At 42.3% G+C, this 19,820-nt stretch overlaps 1 protein-coding gene across 2 annotated transcripts in view; it reads right to left on the reverse strand.

Moving 5' to 3' along the window:
* Positions 1-1,327: 1,327 nt before the first annotated feature.
* The window catches only part of MXD3 (MAX dimerization protein 3), a 41,843-nt gene continuing 23,350 nt past the window's right edge, over positions 1,328-19,820 (reverse strand). Inside the window, exons 4-7 of one of the 2 annotated variants that reach the window (XM_073620493.1) lie at positions 16,498-16,612; positions 12,655-12,829; positions 12,524-12,562; positions 1,328-1,416 (exon numbers count right to left, since the gene is read on the reverse strand). In XM_073620493.1, coding sequence (XP_073476594.1) covers positions 1,406-1,416; positions 12,524-12,562; positions 12,655-12,829; positions 16,498-16,612 — 340 coding nt within the window. In that variant the 3' untranslated portion in view covers positions 1,328-1,405. Of the gene's footprint in view, positions 1,417-11,352; positions 12,563-12,654; positions 12,830-16,497; positions 16,613-19,820 lie in introns of those variants that run through there. The other variant, XM_073620492.1, reaches the window with a different exon arrangement.

Genomic DNA, 19,820 nt, shown 5'->3' on the forward strand with positions numbered 1-19,820 from the left:
GAGGTTTGTTTCATATGGGGTAATAGAAGACCTCGACTGAACAAACAGATCCTTTATGCCCCAAAATTAAAGGGTGGTCTTGGTTTCACTAACTTACAAAACTACTTTCAAGCCGCTCAGATTTCCCAACCTGCCCATACTACAGCTACAGGTCCTGCACCTCTTTGGGTCTCCCTTGAGGCACTCTGTCACCCCTTGGCCATAAGGACATTGATGGGGCTTCTCAACTGGTTTCGCCCTCTTATATTATGCCCTTCTTTATCACATTCATTGGCGGTCTGGGATAGAGTGCGTCACCGGGCATCTCATCCACACACACACCTTTAGCTCCTATCTTCTGCAACCCGGAGTTTCCACCAGGGTTAGTGCCACAAGTATTTCATTGGTGGCTCAATAAAAGATTGCCAAGAATTGGCGACTACCTTAACCACTTGCCGTCCACGCTATAGCCGAAAGACGGCTGCAGCACAGACTCAATTTGCCGGGAGGGCGTCCTTGGATGTCCTCCCGTGCTTGAGCGGCCTGCGCTACCCCTGCAGGGCGCACGCGGCGTGCTCTGTGATAAGCAAGTCTAAAACTCGGCTGATCACAGATTGGATTAAGGGGTAGATCCCGATGACAGCTGATCATGTGATGTAAACAGAGCTGGTAATCGACTATTTTTCCTCCTCACGCTGGTAGCCAATCACCGGCGGCTGCGAGTGGGACATCGGTCGCGATCGTGGAGAGTCACCAGCATCACCTAGCAGTGCCACCTACCAGTGCCCAGTGTCACCTATCAGTGACACCTATAAAATCACCAATCAGTGTGTCATCACCAGCGCTGCCTATCAATACTACCTACCAGTGCCACCCATCAGGGCCCATCAGTGTCGCCTTATCTGTGCCCATCAGTGCAGCCTCATAAGCGGATATCAATGAAGGAGAAAAAATTACCAGTTTGCAAAATTTTATAACAAACTATGAAACATGTTTTTTTTTTTTCAAAAATTTGTCTTTTTGTTTGTTTAGCAAAAAATAAAAACCCTTGTGGTGATTAAATAACACCAAAAGAAAGCTCCATTTGTGTGAAAAAAGTGATAAAAATCTCATTTGAGTACAGTGTAGCATGACCGCACAATTGTCATTCAAAGTGTGACAGCGCTGAAAGCTGAAAATTGGTCTGGGCAGGAGGGGGGTTTAAGTGCCTAGTAAGCAAGAGGTTAATGGTAATCGGGTATACTCTTTAAAGACAAGATGCAGATACCTACAAGTGAAATATTCCAATATAACCAAATTGTATCCTTTGTCAAAACTTAATCTAATAATTGAGCAGCTTACACTTACGTTTGAGTTGTCTTGCCAGGCAAGGGGTCTTTTGAAGGGATGACTATCTGCGGTTTATGCTTCTCTCACTGAACCAAACTCAAAACTCTCCTGTATGAATCAATGGGAAAAAGGCCTGAATCTTACTTTTGATCTGTCTGAATGGCAGGACATTGCCTATAATTTATCCAAAATTTCTATCAATACCACACTAATTGAAGCCAACTATAAAACACTTTTACATTAGTACCTGGTCCCAACTCGGGTGGCTAAAATGCATCCGTCCACATCACCCGTTTGACGCTGTGGTCAGTTGGAGACGATTGCACCATATATGGTGGCAGTGCCCCCTTGTGATTAGGTTCTGGATTCGGGTATTTAAATTTAATAAAATTCGGTGATGGGATAAACATCCGTAGACCCCCAGAGGTGGCCTTATTTCATAGACTACCCGATGAGGTGCCCAGGAAATCAACTAAATTAATCACATATATACTGTTAGTGGCAAGGATTACAGTGGCCCGGCATGGGAAACTGGTTATTCCTCTGGATTATATTAAAAATAAAGTCAACTGGATGATGGTTAATGACAAACTCACTCACACACTACATAATAACGCTAAAAAAATTTGATAAAATCTGGGACCCATGGATCTGTCACATCTGTCAATTCTGCGTCCCCCCCACCTCTCTTTTTATGTTGTTTGAACCCAATAACTATTGGGTTGTCTTAGAACTTCATTAAGTTTTGACATTGATATTCTCAGGAATTGATACAAAGGTCCCCTATAATGTCTTATCCACTATTCCCCCTCGTCCCCTCCCTCCCCCTCACCTGTCTCCTGTACCATACTCAGGTTCCTGTACGTTACTACACATGGTTATGATCCCAACTACTGATTAGAACTGTATGTTGTTAGATTAAACTATATGGTTAATACCTTTTGATATTGTCTGCTGGGCTTTCTATGCTCAGCAGGTTTATCTGAGAACATCCCATGATTGTGGTTTGTTCCCTTATATTTATGGACCATGTAATATTTTGTTTAAATATAACTTATGTACTTGTAAATTTGTCATTGCGACAACCCGAGCATTGACCTATGTTTACCTGCTATTCTTGTTATTTCTGGACTTTTTCAATAAAAACATTGAAATATAAGAAGCAGCCAAGAAGTGAAAACTACAATCTCATGAATAACTTGACTGCCCTTGCATATACCTTATATTAATGTACTGAACTATCCCTACATTTGCGTACACATCAGTCTAAATGAGTGGTGTGATAGCTACCCCAATGTAAGAGAAAACCCTGCAGGGATCTCAGAAGGTGCAGAATAGAACATTTTAGGCTCTGTAAACAGGCCTGTGTCCATGTCATAACTGCTGCTTTTCCCCATAGAAGTGTTAAAGAGAATGTAGAAGCAGGCTGATGCAGCTCAGGAGTGTCAAATACAAGAACTCTGATCGGAGAAGTGCCTTTAATTAATTTTTAATGGAAGGGAAATCCACAGAAAACTCTTCAGCAAAGTACTGATGGTGATTGTCTCTTCTTGGAGGCCATATAGCAATATGCTCGCTATTAGGGACTGTCTGAAACCTGGAGCTCCCCAATGTATACACCTCTCCCTATGGCCACCTTAAAATTACTCACATGGAATGTCCGTGGAGTTAGAGACCCAGTAAAGAGATCAGACGTATTCACGCTGCTTAAAAAACAGAGGGCGGACGTGGTGGTTCTGGTGGAAACCCACACGGAGGCCCTCATGCACAGGGCACTTAAATGTCCATGGATAGGTCAGACATATCATTCTTTCCACACTACACACTCCAGGGGGGTGTCAATTTTAAAAGCAAAAACTACGCACTTTGAGCTCCGGGGTTCAGAAATTGCCCCGATGGGTAGATACGCATTTTTAAATGCCAAATTGCATGGAGATTTGATATTCTTGCTGGCATTTTATGTCCCGCCACCGTTTCACTCCACTATCTTTACTGCTGGATTTGATTTTATGGCTCTGCACCCCAATACTCCAGCTATATGGTTGGGCGATTTTAATAATGTTTTAGATCCAGCCATAGCTAGACTTAGCAGGTCAGTACCTTTACCAGTGTCCTCTCTCCCCACGAGATTCGCTAGGCTCTTAAATGATTTCAACCTAGTTGACACATGGAGAGTCAGGAACCCTACATCCAGGGCATATTCCTGCTTCTCCACGTCACATCACTCTATGTCCCGTATAGATCTTATACTGATATCCAAATCACTCCTTCCCAAGCTGTCTGATGCGGGATTTTCTCCTAGATCACTCTCAGATCACTGTCCTTACTGGGCTAAACTATCTCTGTCGCATGGTCATCCACCAGCCACGTGGTGGCTGAACCCTTTTTGGTTAACACTGTTCCCAGAGGATGATGATCTCCCGACAGACTGGGAACAATACTTTTTGACTGAGGACTCCACTTCCGCTCAGGTGGTCTGTGAAGCATTTAAAAAACATGCCCGTATGACACTTACCACACGCATTAATAAATTGAAAAGAACATCTGAGATTGCAATGGACAGGGCACTAGATAATCTACACATGGCAGAAAGGGCGTTTCTGAAAGATCCCACTGTAGACAGGACAAACAGCCTTAAACTATGCTCAAGAGCACTGGACCAAATGCATTACAAAGTCTAGACGCAAACTTTTCTTTCATAGGCAGAAGACATTTGAGCATGGGGAGAGGGCTGGGAAACTATTGGCTTATTTGCTGCATTGTGAGGAGAGACCTCCCATGGCGATTTCACTGTGCTCCCAGAACAATGCACTAGAGACTGAGCCCCGCAGGGTGACAGATACGTTTAGGGACTTCTTCACCAATCTATACATAACCACAGCACCGGACGACACCTCCTCAATGCAATCCTTTCTTGAAGAACTAACGATCCCCCGGTTGACTGATGAACAGGTTGAGGAGCTTGAAGCCCCATTAACGACTGACGAAATTTCTAGGGCCATAGCAGAATTTTCCAGGTCTAAAGCCCCAGGATCGGACGGTCTGCCCATGGAGTTTTACTCCACATATTTGGAACTGTTAGTCCCTATGCTATTCTCGCTATACAACACAATATTCGAGAGCTCTGATTTACCAGCATCGATGACAGAGGCAACCATAGTGCTAATTCCCAAACCTGGCAAGGACCCACATCTCCCTGAATCGTACTGCCCCATATCTTTGCTTCAGGTGGATGTTAAGATACTTGCAAAAGTGCTTGCCATCCGTATTAAAGTCATTTTGTCACTGGTACATAGTGATCAGGCAGGCTTTATGCCGGGCAAAAATACATCTTTCAATCTTAGAAGACTATTCATAAACTTAGAGGCCGCTCATGACAATCCAGGGTCTAAGGTGGCTGTAGCTCTGGACACTGCCAAGGCATTCGATTCGGTGGAATGGAGTTATCTATGGGCTTGCCTGGGCAGGTTTGGCCTGGGTCCCAAATTTATAAAATGGGTGCAGCTCCTTTATCAGGCTCCGGTGGCAAGTGTCCTGGCAAATGGGTGGTCATCCGGACAGTTCCCTTTGTCCAGGGGTATGAGGAAAGGGTATCCTCTGTAGCCGCTGCTTTATGCTCTGGCGGCATAGCCACTTTCGATAGCTGTTCGCACACACCCGGGGATTGTGGAGCTCAGTAGGGGGGAGGTTACATAGTTACATAGTAGGTGAGGTTGAAAAAAGACACACGTCCATCAAGTCCAACCTATGTGTGTGATTATGTGTCAGTATTACATTACATATCCCTGTATGTTGCGGTCATCCAGGTGATTATCTAATAGTTTCTTGAAGCTATCAATGCTCCCCGCTGAGACCACCGCCTGTGGAAGGGAATTCCACATCCTTGCCGCTCTTACAGTAAAGAACCCTCTACGTAGTTTAAGGTTAAACCTCTTTTCTTCTAATTGTAATGAGTGGCCACGAGTCTTATTAAACTCTCTTCTGCGAAAAAGTTTTATCCCTATTGTGGGGTCACCAGTACAGTATTTGTAAATTGAAATCATATCCCCTCTCAAGCGTCTCTTCTCCAGGGAGAATAAGTTCAGCGCTCGCAACCTTTCCTCATAACTAAGATCCTCCAGACCCTTTATTAGCTTTGTTGCCCTTCTTTGTACTCGCTCCATTTCCAGTACATCCTTCCTGAGGACTGGTGCCCAGAACTGGACAGCATACTCCAGGTGCGGCCGGACCAGAGTCTTGTAGAGCGGGAGAATTATCGTTTTATCTCTGGAGTTGATCCCCCTTTTAATGCATGCCAATATTTTGTTTACTTTATTAGCAGCAGCTTGGCATTGCATGCCATTGCTGAGCCTATCATCTACTAGGACCCCAGGTCCTTTTCCATCCTAGATTCCCCCAGAGGTTCTCCCCCCAGTGTATAGATTGCATTCATATTTTTGCCACCCAAATGCATTATTTTACATTTTTCTACATTGAACCTCATTTGCCATGTAGTCGCCCACCCCATTAATTTGTTCAGGTCTTTTTGCAAGGTTTCCACATCCTGCGGAGAAGTTATTGCCCTGCTTAGCTTAGTATCGTCTGCAAATACAGAGATTGAACTGTTTATCCCATTCTCCAGGTCGTTTATAAACAAATTAAATAGGATTGGTCCCAGCACAGAACCCTGGGGAACCCCACTACCCACCCCTGACCATTCTGAGTACTCCCCATTTATCACCGCCCTTGTAGCCAGTTTTCAATCCATGTACTCACCCTATGGTCCATGCCAACGGACCTTATTTTGTACAGTAAACGTTTATGGGGAACTGTGTCAAATGCTTTTGCAAAATCCAGATACACCACGTCTACGGGCCTTCCTTTATCTAGATGGCAACTCACCTCCTCATAGAAGGTTAATAGATTGGTTTGGCAAGAACGATTCTTCATGAATCCATGCTGATTACTGCTAATGATATTGTTCTTATTACTAAATCTTGTATATAGTCCCTTATCATCCCCTCCAAGAGTTTACATACTATTGATGTTAGGCTAACTGGTCTGTAATTCCCAGGGATGTTTTTTGGGCACTTTTTAAATATTGGTGCTACATTGGCTTTTCTCCAATCAGCTGGTACCATTCCAGTAAAAATTAGGAACAACGGTCTGGCAATCACCTGACTGAGTTCCCTAAGTACCCTCGGATGCAAGCCATCTGGTCCCGGTGATTTATTAATGTTAAGTTTCTCAAGTCTAATTTTAATTCCGTCCTCTGTTAACCATGGAGGTGCTTCCTGTGTTGTGTCATGAGGATAAACACTGCAGTTTTGGTTACTGAAGCCCCCCGATTCACTCGTGAAGACTGAGGAGAAGAATAAATTCAATACCTTTGCCATCTCCCCATCCTTTGTAACCAGATGTCCTTCCTCATTCTTTATGGGGCCAATATGGTCTGTCCTCCCTTTTTTACTGTTTACATACTTAAAAGAATTTCTTGGGATTTTTTTTGCTCTCCTCCGCTATGTGTCTTTCATGTTCTATCTTAGCCGTCCTAATTGCACCCTTACATTTCTTATTGCATTCTTTATAAAGTCTGAATGCTGAGGATGATCCCTCAACCTTGTATTTTTTGAAGGCCTTCTCCTTTGCTTTTATATGCATTTTTACATTAGAGTCAAGCCATCCAGGATTTTTGTTCGCTCTTTTAAATTTATTACCCAATGGGATACATTGGCTAATGCCCTTATTTAATGTGCTCTTAAAGTAAACCCATCTCTCCTCCGTATTCTTTGTTCCTAATATTTTATCCCAATTTATGCCTTTTAGCAAGGTTTGTAGTTTAGGGAAGTTGGCTCTTTTGAAATTCAGTGTCTTTGTGTTCCCTTCATGTTTCCTATTTGTGTGATTTATACTGAAACTAATTGACCTGTGATCGCTGTTACCTAAATTGCCCCGTATTTCCACATCTGTGATCAGGTCTGTATTGTTGGTAATCAGTAGATCCAGTAATGTTTTATTTCTAGTTGGTGCGTCTACCATCTGACCCATAAAATTGTCCTGCAAGACATTAAGGAACTGGCGAGCCTTAAATGAATGTGCGGTTCCCTCCGCCCAGTCTATGTCTGGATAATTAAAATCCCCCATTATAATAACACTTCCCATCCTTGCTGCTAATCCAATTTGTGATAGGAGATCCGTCTCCACTTCCTCCCTCAGGTTAGGGGGCCTATAGCATACTCCCAGTATTATTTTCCCCTTAGCTTCATCCCTTTGGAGCTCTACCCATAAGAATTCCACCTCCTCTCTAGCTCCCTCAGTGATGTCATCTCTCACATTCGCTTGTACATTATTCCTGATATATAGGCATACCCCTCCCCCTTTTTTTACCCTCTCTATCCTTGCGGTATAGGGTATACCCTTGAATGTTTGCCAGCCAATCATGAGAGCTGTTGAACCAGGTCTCTGAAATGCCCACAAAATCCAAATCCTCCTTGTACAACAGTATCTCAAGTTCACCCATCTTGTCCGCCATGCTCCTGGCATTGGTGAACATGCCACATAGTTTAGACCGGTCGCATATTGTCCTCGTATTGGGTGTTTCAAGATTGCAACTAGGACTTGCTACTATACTCACTTTGTGTTTTTGTGCTTTGGTTAACCTACCACTAATGCCCCCAATACTAACCTCTGGAATATCTTCCGTGCTGGCTATCACTGTCTCTGGACCCCCCCCCCCCCCCCATCGCCCAGTTTAAAAACCCCTCTAACTTTTTGGCCATCTTCATTCCCAGCAGATCTGCACCCTCCTCATTTAGGTGCAGTCCGTCCCTTCTACAGTACCGGTTAACAACTGAGAAGTCGGCCCAGTCCTCCAGGAACCCAAATCCCTCCTTACTGCACCAGCTCTTCAGCCACTTGTTTACTTCCCTAATCTCCCTCTGCCTTTCTGGTGTGGCTCGATGTACCGGTAGTATTCCTGAGAATACTACCTTGGAGGTCCTTTTCCTCAATTTATCACCTAAGTCCCTAAAATCGTTCTTTAGGACACTCCATCTGCCTCTGACTTTGTCATTGGTGCCAACGTGCACCATGACAGCCGGGTCTTCCCCCAGCCCCTCCCAGTAATCTGTCCACAAGATCCGTGATGTGCCGAACCAGAGCGCCCGGTAGACAACATACTGTTCGGCGCTTCAGGTCTTGGTTACAGATTGCCCTCTCTGTCCTTCTAAGAATTGAGTCCCCTACCACCAGAATCTGTCTTTCCTTTCCCTTTGCTGCCCCCCCACTCTCACTGGAGGAGTTCTTCCCCTGGCAGCTAGAGAGTCCCTCATCTCCAGCAGTGCTGGTCCCTGACTGGTTTCACCAATGTCACTCAATGGAGCGTACTTATTGGGATGCTCCAGTCCTGGATCGGCCTCTCTGGCACTTCCCCCTCTACCCCTCCTGACTGTCACTGAGGTAATGGAAAAGATTAGTACATATGCAGCTGATACCTTATTGTACCTAGATGACTCAGACAACTCACTACCATTTGCCTTAGCCTTAAATCAAACGCTTTGGCACATTCTCTGGCCTCAAGATAAATTGGGACACGTCCCAGATACTTCCCCTAGACAGCTTGCCACTGCCCAGAGATAGAGCTACGTTACCCCTACAGAAAGTGGATGTCATCAAATACTTGGGAATACAGACTACTCGGGACCCGGCAGATTATGTTTCATGCAACATAGTTCCACTGTATGAAATGCTTAAGCAGAAGACCCAGATATGGACCCGTCTCCCACTGGGAGTTATGGGCCGTATAAATCTAGTAAAGATGTTTCTATGGCCAAAAATTCTGTATATAATCTGGCACTCACCAGTATACTTAGTACTGAGGCATTTTAAATTAATGGAAACTATCCTGAAACAATTTATATAGGGCAACAGTAGGCACAAACTCCCATGGCACAAACTAAAACATCCCACGGACCTCGTCGGCACAGCCCTACCTGACTTTTATGCATATTATCTTGCAGTTCAATTGTCACAAATCTTTCACATAGACAAAGTGGACAGAGAGAGGTTTCTCTGCTTCCTATGCACTAGGTGGTCACAAACAACCCAAGATTCTTTAGTGATGATAACGGGAGGAGCAAGAAGCGAGGGAAGGACAACCAATCACAGATCATTACTGCATCACTACACAAGGATCTGGAATCTAGCTTCAGATAGGCTCCAGTTGCCGCCGATACACGACTTCACCCCCCTATGGCACAACACAAACCTTTCTGAACTCAACTTAATCCCGGATAGTGAGGTGTGGAGTTCGAGGGGAGTATTCTATCAATACCACATCACATGCAATGGCAAACTTAAGACATTCGATAGATTAAAATCTGAATTCATGCTACCAAATCAGATGTTCTTTAGGTATATACAGCTCCGACATGCCTTTCACACACAGTTCTCCTTAGATGACCTCACCCCTGCCAGCAATCCTTTAATGAAAGCAATAAAGTGCCCTGACCCCAAAAAAATGATCTCTCAATTCTATTCAATGCTGACGCTCCCGCAAGCAACCATGTCAGCTTATGCCCTAAAGACTAGATGGGAGGGAGAAGTGGGTTCCATGGAAGATGAAGAATGGAGTGATGCCCTAGAAACGTGCAAACTAGTATCCCCCAAGTTATCGGTTCATGTAACCCAAATTTTTGTAGTCCACAGATCTTACCTCACACTGCTCAGAATCTCCAGATATAAGTGTATTCAGTCCACAACTTGCCCAATGTGCAATCAAGCAGTGGACACCTTTTTCCACCTATTGTGGCAATGCACTAAAACCCAGGCCTGTTGGACACAGGTGGTGTAATTCTTGCATGACACGATGGGTTCCCCATAACACTACAGCCCAAAATATGCCTTCTAGGGGTTTTCCCAGAACCAGAGATAAATACATTTACTAAGATATTTCTACATGAAACACTCTTCTCTGCACGGAAGGTCATAACTAGAGTCTGGATAAGACTTGACTCCCCGGAGCTTACACACTGGATAGTGGAAGTCAATACTGTCTTACCCTATAAGAAACTTATATACTCTCATAGAGGGTGCCAAAGTATGAAAAATATGGGATAGATGGGTTAAGGCGCCTGAAACATGTCTATAAGTGAACAACGGACACAATAAGATATGAAGGTCCATCTACCTCCAAATTTAAGGTTCATAGTTGGGAGGGGTGATAACCAAGCTGGCATAGTACACTCAATAGGAAGAATACTATTGAGTAATGATGGCGCTGGAGGAGACACACTGTGTTAAAGCTTACAACATATGAAATGCCATGGAAGGATAACTGTTGCAATACTGTACGATATTCTTGCTATTTGTCTCAGAAAATTTTATTGTTGTATATCCTTTACTTTTTGCTCAATAAAAGATTATGTTTAATGAGAAAAAAAAAAAAACTCTTCAACAAAAGCCTGTCATCACAGACCCTTATCTGTGCATTATAATTGTTCAACCGGGTCCAACATGTCAAATAATTTTTTTTTTTTGGGGGGGGTTTACACACCATGTCCCTCTTGCGCTTCGAAGCCCTCTGCCAGGTTCAAGGAAAAATGTGCCAAGAGAAATATAAAAGATTACAGTGTTGATCTTTTGAAAAATAGTTTCCTGGTGGTCTCTAGCATAAACCTGGAACAAGAGAAGTTGGAGCTGCAGGTCTGTATACCTGATCTGGGGCTGTGGGTCACAAAGTACTGAAGATGTTAGACTCAGGAATTTTTTTTTTTTTAGAACCAAAACTGGTCAGTAGGTAATAAAGTTACACATATAATTTTGTACCTAAAAACTTCATAAAATGTCTCACAGATCCTTTGTAAGCGATAACATTTTTCAAGTTGCAGATATTACTATAAATGTTATCCAAGGGCTGTTATTTTTTTAATTGAATAGCTGTAGCCCTCATTAGCTATAATGCAGTTACTTAAACCCACTGTTTTAATTTGAGTTAGAAAGGTCTAGACTACTTGATCATGAAAAATTCAACATTACACTGGGTATATAAAAATAAAAGACAGGCAATTTTACAGAACAAAACACATTTACTAAAATAGAGGTTACAATATAAAAAGCTTATTTAGAGAAGCAAATCTCTTTGCTCAGAGCCAACACCAGTATATTAAAAAGGTCAGCTGAGCTCCGGAATGTAAGTAGGCTGCACCTGTTATAAAGATTGTTCAGTCCCTGTCAGGAACGAGGACAGTTCATTGTCCTCTGAGTGTCTTAATAAAACAGCTAATCCAGGCCTGAGCAAGATGCTTGCTTTCCTCAGCAAGCGCAGGTAACATTTAAAATGTTTCACAATTTAAAATCCATTCTGTAAACACTGAAAACCCTCCCACAGGCTTAAAAATACGATGCATAAATCGATGATTTATAAAGTAGGTTTTTTTTGCAGAGGGTTACGCAAGTTTATTTGGTGTGAGAACACAAGAATGGTGTTGACAAAATCTTCAGGTATCCTGCAGCATCTGAGTGCTCAGAATAAAGATCAAAAATAAAGATTTTTTTTTTTCTTTTTGAGATTCTTCCAAGTGCACACATAGTTAAGTGCTTCTTTACACGCATCCAGGAGTGCAACCAGTGCACAGAGAGGTGGAGAAAGTTTTCCTAGCATTAAAATTGTACAATAAGTTAGGTAATCACAGTAGCACCAGTTGCTGGTTGCTTAATGCTCAAGGTTCTCTCCCAGCACTGACAGCAGGTCTTCTGGGCCAGATAGTCCAGTAAAGGTCATGTATCTATGCATCTTTAAAGCCATCCAGCCCCACAGCTTGTAATTTGTACTTTAACTAATGACCTGAAACATATCCATATAACTAAACGGTGTAGCTGAACAGAAAGTATCCAGTGACCATAGCATTACTGGCGTATACCCCACCATTTAAAAGTTCTTAATAAGAGCCCAAAAAAAAAAAATAATATAAGATGGTAGCAGAAGTCCAAGATTTGAAAATAGCTGCTATGCCAACACTGGGTTCCCCTGTATAATAGGGTAGTTAATGCAACCATTGCATCCTCACTTCTTGGAGAGACAATACAAGTGTTTCTGCTACCAAGATTGCTAGCTAAAACGTGTTACTGCTGTATCAGTCTTTGCATGCTTGCTGCTGTCATAACCAGGCGTGAGCAGGGGTGGAGTAACTGTGCTCCATACCAGCACTGAAAGACACAAAGAGGTCTCCTTCATTACCATTCAGGATTATTCCTTCCACATCAACCTCCAAATCTTCTGCAAAAATAAAGAAGAAGAGTGCTGTAAGGTACATGTATGATACACCAGAGTTTTGACCATCCCTACCCTTTTTTTTTGTCAGTACTCACCTTGATCAGAGTCTGATCTCTCAGACGACAACGCAGAGGAGTCTAGGCTATCAGCTCGGATTCGTTCAGTGCCATTGGAGGGTAGAAGTTGTTTTAATCTCTGTCGGAGCCTCTGTTGTTCTGATCTCAGTTTTTCCTTAAGATGCTTTGCTTTTAGCTCCTGATCCTCCAACTTCTACAAAAGAAAATTGAAGTATTAAGAAGGGATTTTTTTTATAATGGAAAACCTTACAAATATCATACTTAGGAATCTCACCGCATAAAAAACAATGCAGCATTGCCTTATACGCTCCTGACCTTTCAATTGTTCATACCCTCTAGTCCCCCAAGCCAGGAGGGCATTATCACCATTTTTCTTTGCAGCTCTTTCCATACAGCTTTGTGACCAGGCTGTTTCTCTGTTGTATTCTTGATCATGAATGTGACCAAAGAGAAGCTTTGTTATATTAAGAGGATATCCAATTATCAACCAATCAATAGCACATTGCATTACAATCAGATAGCAAGAGAAGTTTCAATTTGTGGATATGCAAGGAAACAGCAAAATAGCAATGTTTGGAGCAGCATAGTGGGGATTATTTACGAAAGGCAAATCCACTTTGCACTACAAGTGCAGTCGCTATATATCTAAGGGGGACATGCAAGGAAAATAAAAAACAGCATTTTAGCTTGCACATGATTGGATGATAAAATCAGCAGAGCTTCCCCTCATTTCAGATCTACCCCTTAGATTTAGAGCAACTACACTTCCAAGTGCACTTATAGTGCAAAGTGGATTTGCCTTTCGTAAATAACCCCCATTGTGTTGCAATTGTGAAAGCTTGGGGAAGGCAGCCCTGCGTCACGAGGAAGAGCTCTTAAAAAAAAAAAAAAAAAAAAAAAAAAAAAAAAAAAGGTGCAAAACAGAAGAGGCTCCCAGGGTCAAAAGTGGCATACATCACATATAATGGAGCGTTATGTCTGGCTACCCACTGACGGTACAGTCAGCGTTCAAACAGGGACAGGATATTGTCAAGCCATAGTTGCAAGATTTTTTGGTGCTTTGATATGCGGTCAAGCAGCGTAGGAATTATCAGCCATTTTAAAACTACAAAATACATTTAGAAAAAAAAAATACAAAAATATGGAACCCCTGGTTACAGTAGCTCTTTGGTGAAAAAACAAATAGCTCTTCTAAGGAAGTTGTGGGATGGATGGAGCAGAGAGGTTCACCTTTTCACACAACCTAACCTTTTCCCACAACCTAACAACCTAACACAAACCAACATGGTGGCAGCAAGCCATGTGCTCACATCTGAATGCTAGACCCTTTCATTTAAGAACCGTTTGTGGGACTAGAGACCTGGAGCTCAGAGAGCACAAACAAACTGTGCCATGCACCTTGCAGACACAGGTAAAAAAAAAAAAAAACCCGAGGTGCTTCCTGTGTGGGAGGGGTTATTATTATAATAATAATAATAATAATAATACAGGATTTATATAGCGCCAACAGTTTACGTAGCGCTTTACAACTTGAGGGTAGACAGTACAAATACAATACACTAATACAGTAGGAAGCAGCCCTGCTCCTTAGAGCTTATATAGAGGATCACTTCCTGTCTAAAGACCTTTGGTCTACCAGTGTCCATTCACCTGGAGATGGAGTATAACCCAGCAGGTAATGAATATTAGCCTGACTCTGTGTCCCATGATGCACTCAAAGAAAAGGATTTTACAGGCAAGTATGACAAAAAAATCCTATTTTTTTTTTTTTTTTAATTTGGCAGACCACGGTGGTAGTTTCTCCAACCCTGCATTGCCAGGAGATCCCCAGTCATTTAGTAATGGGAGATACATTTCAGGCCCTGTTCTTTATTAACCATTTGAATTTTATTTAGATTTTAGGTATACTTTTTGTATTTTGGTTTGGCAATACCAGACCTTAATTTGGGCATTTAGTTTTTAGAATTCCATGCATGGTTTTTTTTATTTCAAATGGTAAATATGAAAATGTCATTCATGAGGGCACAAAAGAGGTTTCCCGATGCAGCACAGTGCTGGAAACCTACTGCAGCTGATCTACTTGTTCTCATCCCCGCCAGCCCTCCTCTCTTGTTCGTTTCATAAATTATGATGTTAGTTTGTTTTCTATAAACTTGAACACCAAGAGAGTAAAGAAAAAGGCTGCTCCCTACATTGCAAGGGTCAAATGCTTGTTTAGGTCTAGGAGAAGATGACTTACCAGATCCTCTGTGCTATAAAAGTGGTCCCTGCAGTCTCTGCTATGCATTATCAAAACTTATGAAGGGCCCATTAGCCCTGCACTGGACATGAGCATGCCCAGGAGCAGATCCTTGCTGAAGCAAAGGACAGATCCAGCTGCTGCAGGAGCGAAGGTTCAGGTATGTAAAAGTGCTTTTTTTACTTCCCTAAGACATAAACGAGGATTTAAACGCTTGCAGTGCAGGGGCAGGCCCACTGCAAGGGAGGATTTTTACTTTTCCCAGAGGTGGTCTTTAACATTCTTCACTTAGTAATTATATGGTCTGTATTAAAATAAATATATATACGTACAACTAAACTATTTATTATAGTATTTCTGGGTGTACATAATGTATGCATTATGTAGGAGGGTGGGGGATTGTAGGTTCAGCACTCATACACCTCAACCCACCTCCTATGCACTCAAATTATTGTTTGAATAAAGTGACACGTATGAACTAACTCCCTTGGCAGTGTGATAAATTGGTTCTATTTGTGGGAGTAGCTTTGACATTTCAGTATTCTTTTGTTTATTTGGAGACAGCCATTGCTTTGCTTTAAAGTGAGCAATTGTTAAAATCTGCCAGGCGACACCTCCCTAAAAGGATTCAGACAGCAATAAAAACCTGACAGAGGTTCCACCCCTTCCTCAGCCTAATGACTTCCTTTCCTGTTCCATGCTGCACCAGTCACCAGCAAGTTAGGGGAAAACATCCAAACACAACAGATCAGAATGACTACGCATTTACTTACAGGTCTTAACTAGGCAAAAAATATAAAATCAATCTAATGTGATTTCCCCCTTTCCACAGCATACCAAAAAAATCTAGTCCTCTTTTCTGTATTATAGTGGAGATATACAGACGAAAATCAAAAGTTACAGTTCAGAAGCAGGATAGTCAACAACGGCAATTTTGCATAAATCATTAGCAAGGCAAAACTAGAGCAGCAGTGGCATTTTCATAAATTAGTAACTACAAATATACCGATGATGACCCTCTTACATGAAGGGTTCACTCTCAGAGCACAAATGTCCTCTGAAGAAGCTGACGTGTGTGCTTAACATGTGACATGTAAGAGTTAACTATAAACCTAGCAGAAGTAATCTGATATGCGAGACATACATTCATTCAGCAACAGTGTTAGATTTACAATGTCCGAGCCATCCAAGTGGGCTATGGTCACAAAAAGCAAGCGTGGGGGCAACCTTGGACAACGTAGGGGTTATTTACGAAAGGCAAATCCACTGTGTACTACAAGTGCACTTGGAAGTGCAGTAGCTATAAATCTGAGGGGTAGATCTAAAAAGGAGGGGAAACTCTGCTGATTTTATCATCCAATCATGTGCAAGCTAAAATGCTGTTTAATTTTCCTTGCATGTCCCCTTCAGATTTATAGCGACTGCACTTCCACGTGCACTTGCAGTGCACAGTGGATTTTCCTTTCCTTCCCCAAGTAGGAAGGAGAAAGAAGAAATAAAAAGAGAAGGGTGCTGGCTTGGGTAGTGAAGTTCCTCTTTAATTGTGATGCATTATTGTACCTTAAATTCATGGTTAAAAACACAAAAAAAAAATGTAAACTAGTGTAATATTTGCAGCTTACTTTGATGTGCTGTCTGGCTCTGTGCAAGAGACTGAGTGTTGTGTGTCGTGATGCGTCAATACTCAGAGGAACCTGTTGCTTCAGTTGTTCCAAGCATCTCCGCAGTTGTGCTCTCCTGCAATCAGAAAAACCAAGTGAGGATGAGGATGTGTCACAACCATAAAGTGTATTGGTATTCCCACGCTGCCAAAGTAATAAATAAACTGTGGTCTAACGACTGCAATCACCTACAAGGTCATGCCATGACCAATACAGGGATGTGTAAAAGTGAATGGCGCTGCTCTGTTAATATTATGATCAAAGTGTGACACTTAAGCTGATAAAGACATATATACAATCATCAAATATGGAATCCAAAACAGTGTACTGAAATCAAAACATAAGTAAAGTCCTTGGTAATAGTGCTGGGAGAATAAAAACGGGTGAAAATAAAGTTTTCTGTACAAGAAAGAAATGTCTTTTCTTTCTTGTACAGCGACATCTACATGCAAAGTGGCTGCTCACCTTACAGCTGTAAGGTAACAGCGTGTGAAGATAGTAATGGAGGTCCTGGATGGTGTAATCAGCCTTGCTGTAAACTTCTATGGATGGATAACAACAAATTCCTCTAGGGGGCCTTTTTCTCCTTTAAGGTAATTCCCACTGGGATAAGTGTATTAGATATACTTCTTGGAAGCAGGTAGGTATTCTGGGTATCCCTCCCGTGCTTACCCATAGGGTATATGGAAGAAAAGGGGTTCCAGATAGTGTAATATTGTAAAAACAAGTGATGCTTTATTCAGCTGACAGCTGTGGTACTTGCATGAACAAGCAGGATAAAAACATACAATCCACGAGCAGTGAGCTCGTACGCCGACGTCACTTCCGGTGTGCCCGTCTGTCCCAACACGTAGCGTGATTCCATCAAGGGTAGGCATCACTCCCCTGATGAAGTCACGTGGGCGTGATGCGGCCACTTTGCATTTAGGTGTCACTGCACAAGAAAGAACAGACATCCACTTGATTTTTACCCCTGGTTTTATTCTGCCAGTACTACCACCAAGGACTTTACTTATGTTTTCTTTTTAATTGGTTTTGATTTCAGTACACCGTTTGGATTCCATATTTGACGATTGTATTTATGTCTATCAGCTTAAGTGTCACACTTTGACCATATTAACAGCCCAGCATCACTTTTACACATGTCACAACCATGCCATAGCTAAATCTGGAATTTTTCAATATTGGAAGTGCACACACACACTTTACACAATTAAAAAGGAGGAAGCAGTGTTTATATCTTCTTCCTAAAACCACACTGTAGTTGGTTTTATCAATTTATGGACTCTTATGAATTGCGCAGCACTTTATTTAAAGATGTTATACTGCACTGAAAAAGAAATAGCCGCACACTGCATAACTTAGGCCCCTTTTACATGGGTTGGATCCGGTTTTGCTCAGCAGGAGATCAGCGGATGGATGAGCAGAGCAGCCGGATGACAGGTCTGTCTGCTCCGCTTATGCAGAATGGATACTAACACAGCTCGCTCTGCTGTTTGGGCAACTGGATACAAAAACAGACAGCCTGTCCGTTTAAACGTTAATGTCCCCCGATCCAGCCAGGTGGAGAGGAAACGGATCTCCTTACGTTTAACGTTACATCTGACCGCCCTTAGAGAAGAATGAAGGGTCCATTTGTGTCCGGCTGAAAAACAGACAGCTGGACCTGATCGGACCTCTTGTGTGAAAGGGGCCTCATAGAAAAAGTGCACTTTATACAATTTCCCACTCATTGCGGCCTCCAGCAGTTGCGTGAAGTACAGTTTTTTCATAGTGGGATGTACTGGGGGGTGAGGATTTATTTAACCACATCCATACTGGGCCTATTCTGGCACTCCTCACCTACAATGTAAAAATCATAATTTTTTTGCTAGAAAGTTACTCAGAACCCCCACACATTATATATATGTTTTGTTAGCAGAGACTCTTGGGAATAAAATGCTGATTGTCACATGGTATTTGCGCAGGAATTTTTCAAACGCGTTATTTTTTGATGAAACAAAAAAAAAAAAAAAAAAAAAACTAAACAGTTTTATGAATTAACCACTTAAGGAATGTAGACATCCCTTGTAATAGAAAAAAAAAAAAGCATGACAGGACCTCTTAATAGTGAGATCTCGGGTCAATAATATGCAAAAAAATTAAAAGTTTCCCTTTAAGACCATTGGATGGAAGTGACGTTTGACGTTGCTTCTGCCATCTAATGTTATGGAGCCAAGTGGGGGCCATCTTTCCCTTACTCAGCATCCAGACTCAGAGGGGAAAGGACGCAATCGCCTCCGCTGCTACCGACTGCTCCGGTTAGTGGCGAAGACGACCAGAGTGCAACGGGAGGGGCCCTCTCCCGCCCCGATAAAACACAAAATAGTAAAGTTAGCCCAAGTTTTTTGTATAATGTGAAAGATGTTACGTCGAGTAAATAGATATCTAGCATGTCACGCTTTAAAATTGAGCACACTTGTGGCATGGCCCCAAACTTTGGTACTTTAAAGTCTCCATAGGCGACTCCATCTCTCTCCTCTAATGTCTTTTCTCCTGGCAGGGGCATTTTGGCAGGGAAAATGCTTGAGGCTTGTAAAAAAGTGTGTAATGAGTTTAGGCACGTCAAGATTTTGGGAGTTAATTCATTTAATTGGCCAGAGTAATAATTTATTCTGGCCACTGAAATCAATTAACGCTCAAGCCCTAAAATGTTAACGTGTGTTAAGAAGCATCAATCATTTTTCTGCCAAAACTCTGCTGCTCCTAGACACCCTGGCAGCTGGTTTTTTATCCTGCCTCTGTCTTTAAAAGCCAATGTGTGCGAGGGCACAGGCATCCAGGGGAGTTTAGGGGCAGGAGAAAAAGCAGCTGAAAAACTGCCCAGTGGGCGTAAGGTCTAAAAGTGCATGTTCCACAGCGGTCATCTGCAGCCTTGCGGACCTAACACAAGAGTATTACCAGTGGTGTCCTGTTCCAGGTCAAAGATTAAATAGATATTGAAGGCAAGATTGGGGTGACAGCTCTAAAGCCTGCACCCATTAAAAAAAAAAAAAAAAAAAAAACACCACACCACACACAATGTTTGATCAAGGTTTCACTTTAAAACTGGGAAAAAGGGGGGGGGGGGGGGGGGGGCCCAAGTCCAGGATCCCTAAGAGGTGGTACTTACAGACCAGTGTTAATTTCGTCGACAAAAACATTTTAGTCGACTAAATGAATACTATATTAGTCGACTAAAATACGACTAAAACTAAAATGGCATTTTAGTCGAAAGGAAAGACTAAAACTAAATTGAAATTTGA

The sequence above is a fragment of the Aquarana catesbeiana genome, linkage group LG03 (assembly GCF_042186555.1).
Source record: "Aquarana catesbeiana isolate 2022-GZ linkage group LG03, ASM4218655v1, whole genome shotgun sequence".
Lineage (NCBI taxonomy): Eukaryota > Metazoa > Chordata > Amphibia > Anura > Ranidae > Aquarana > Aquarana catesbeiana.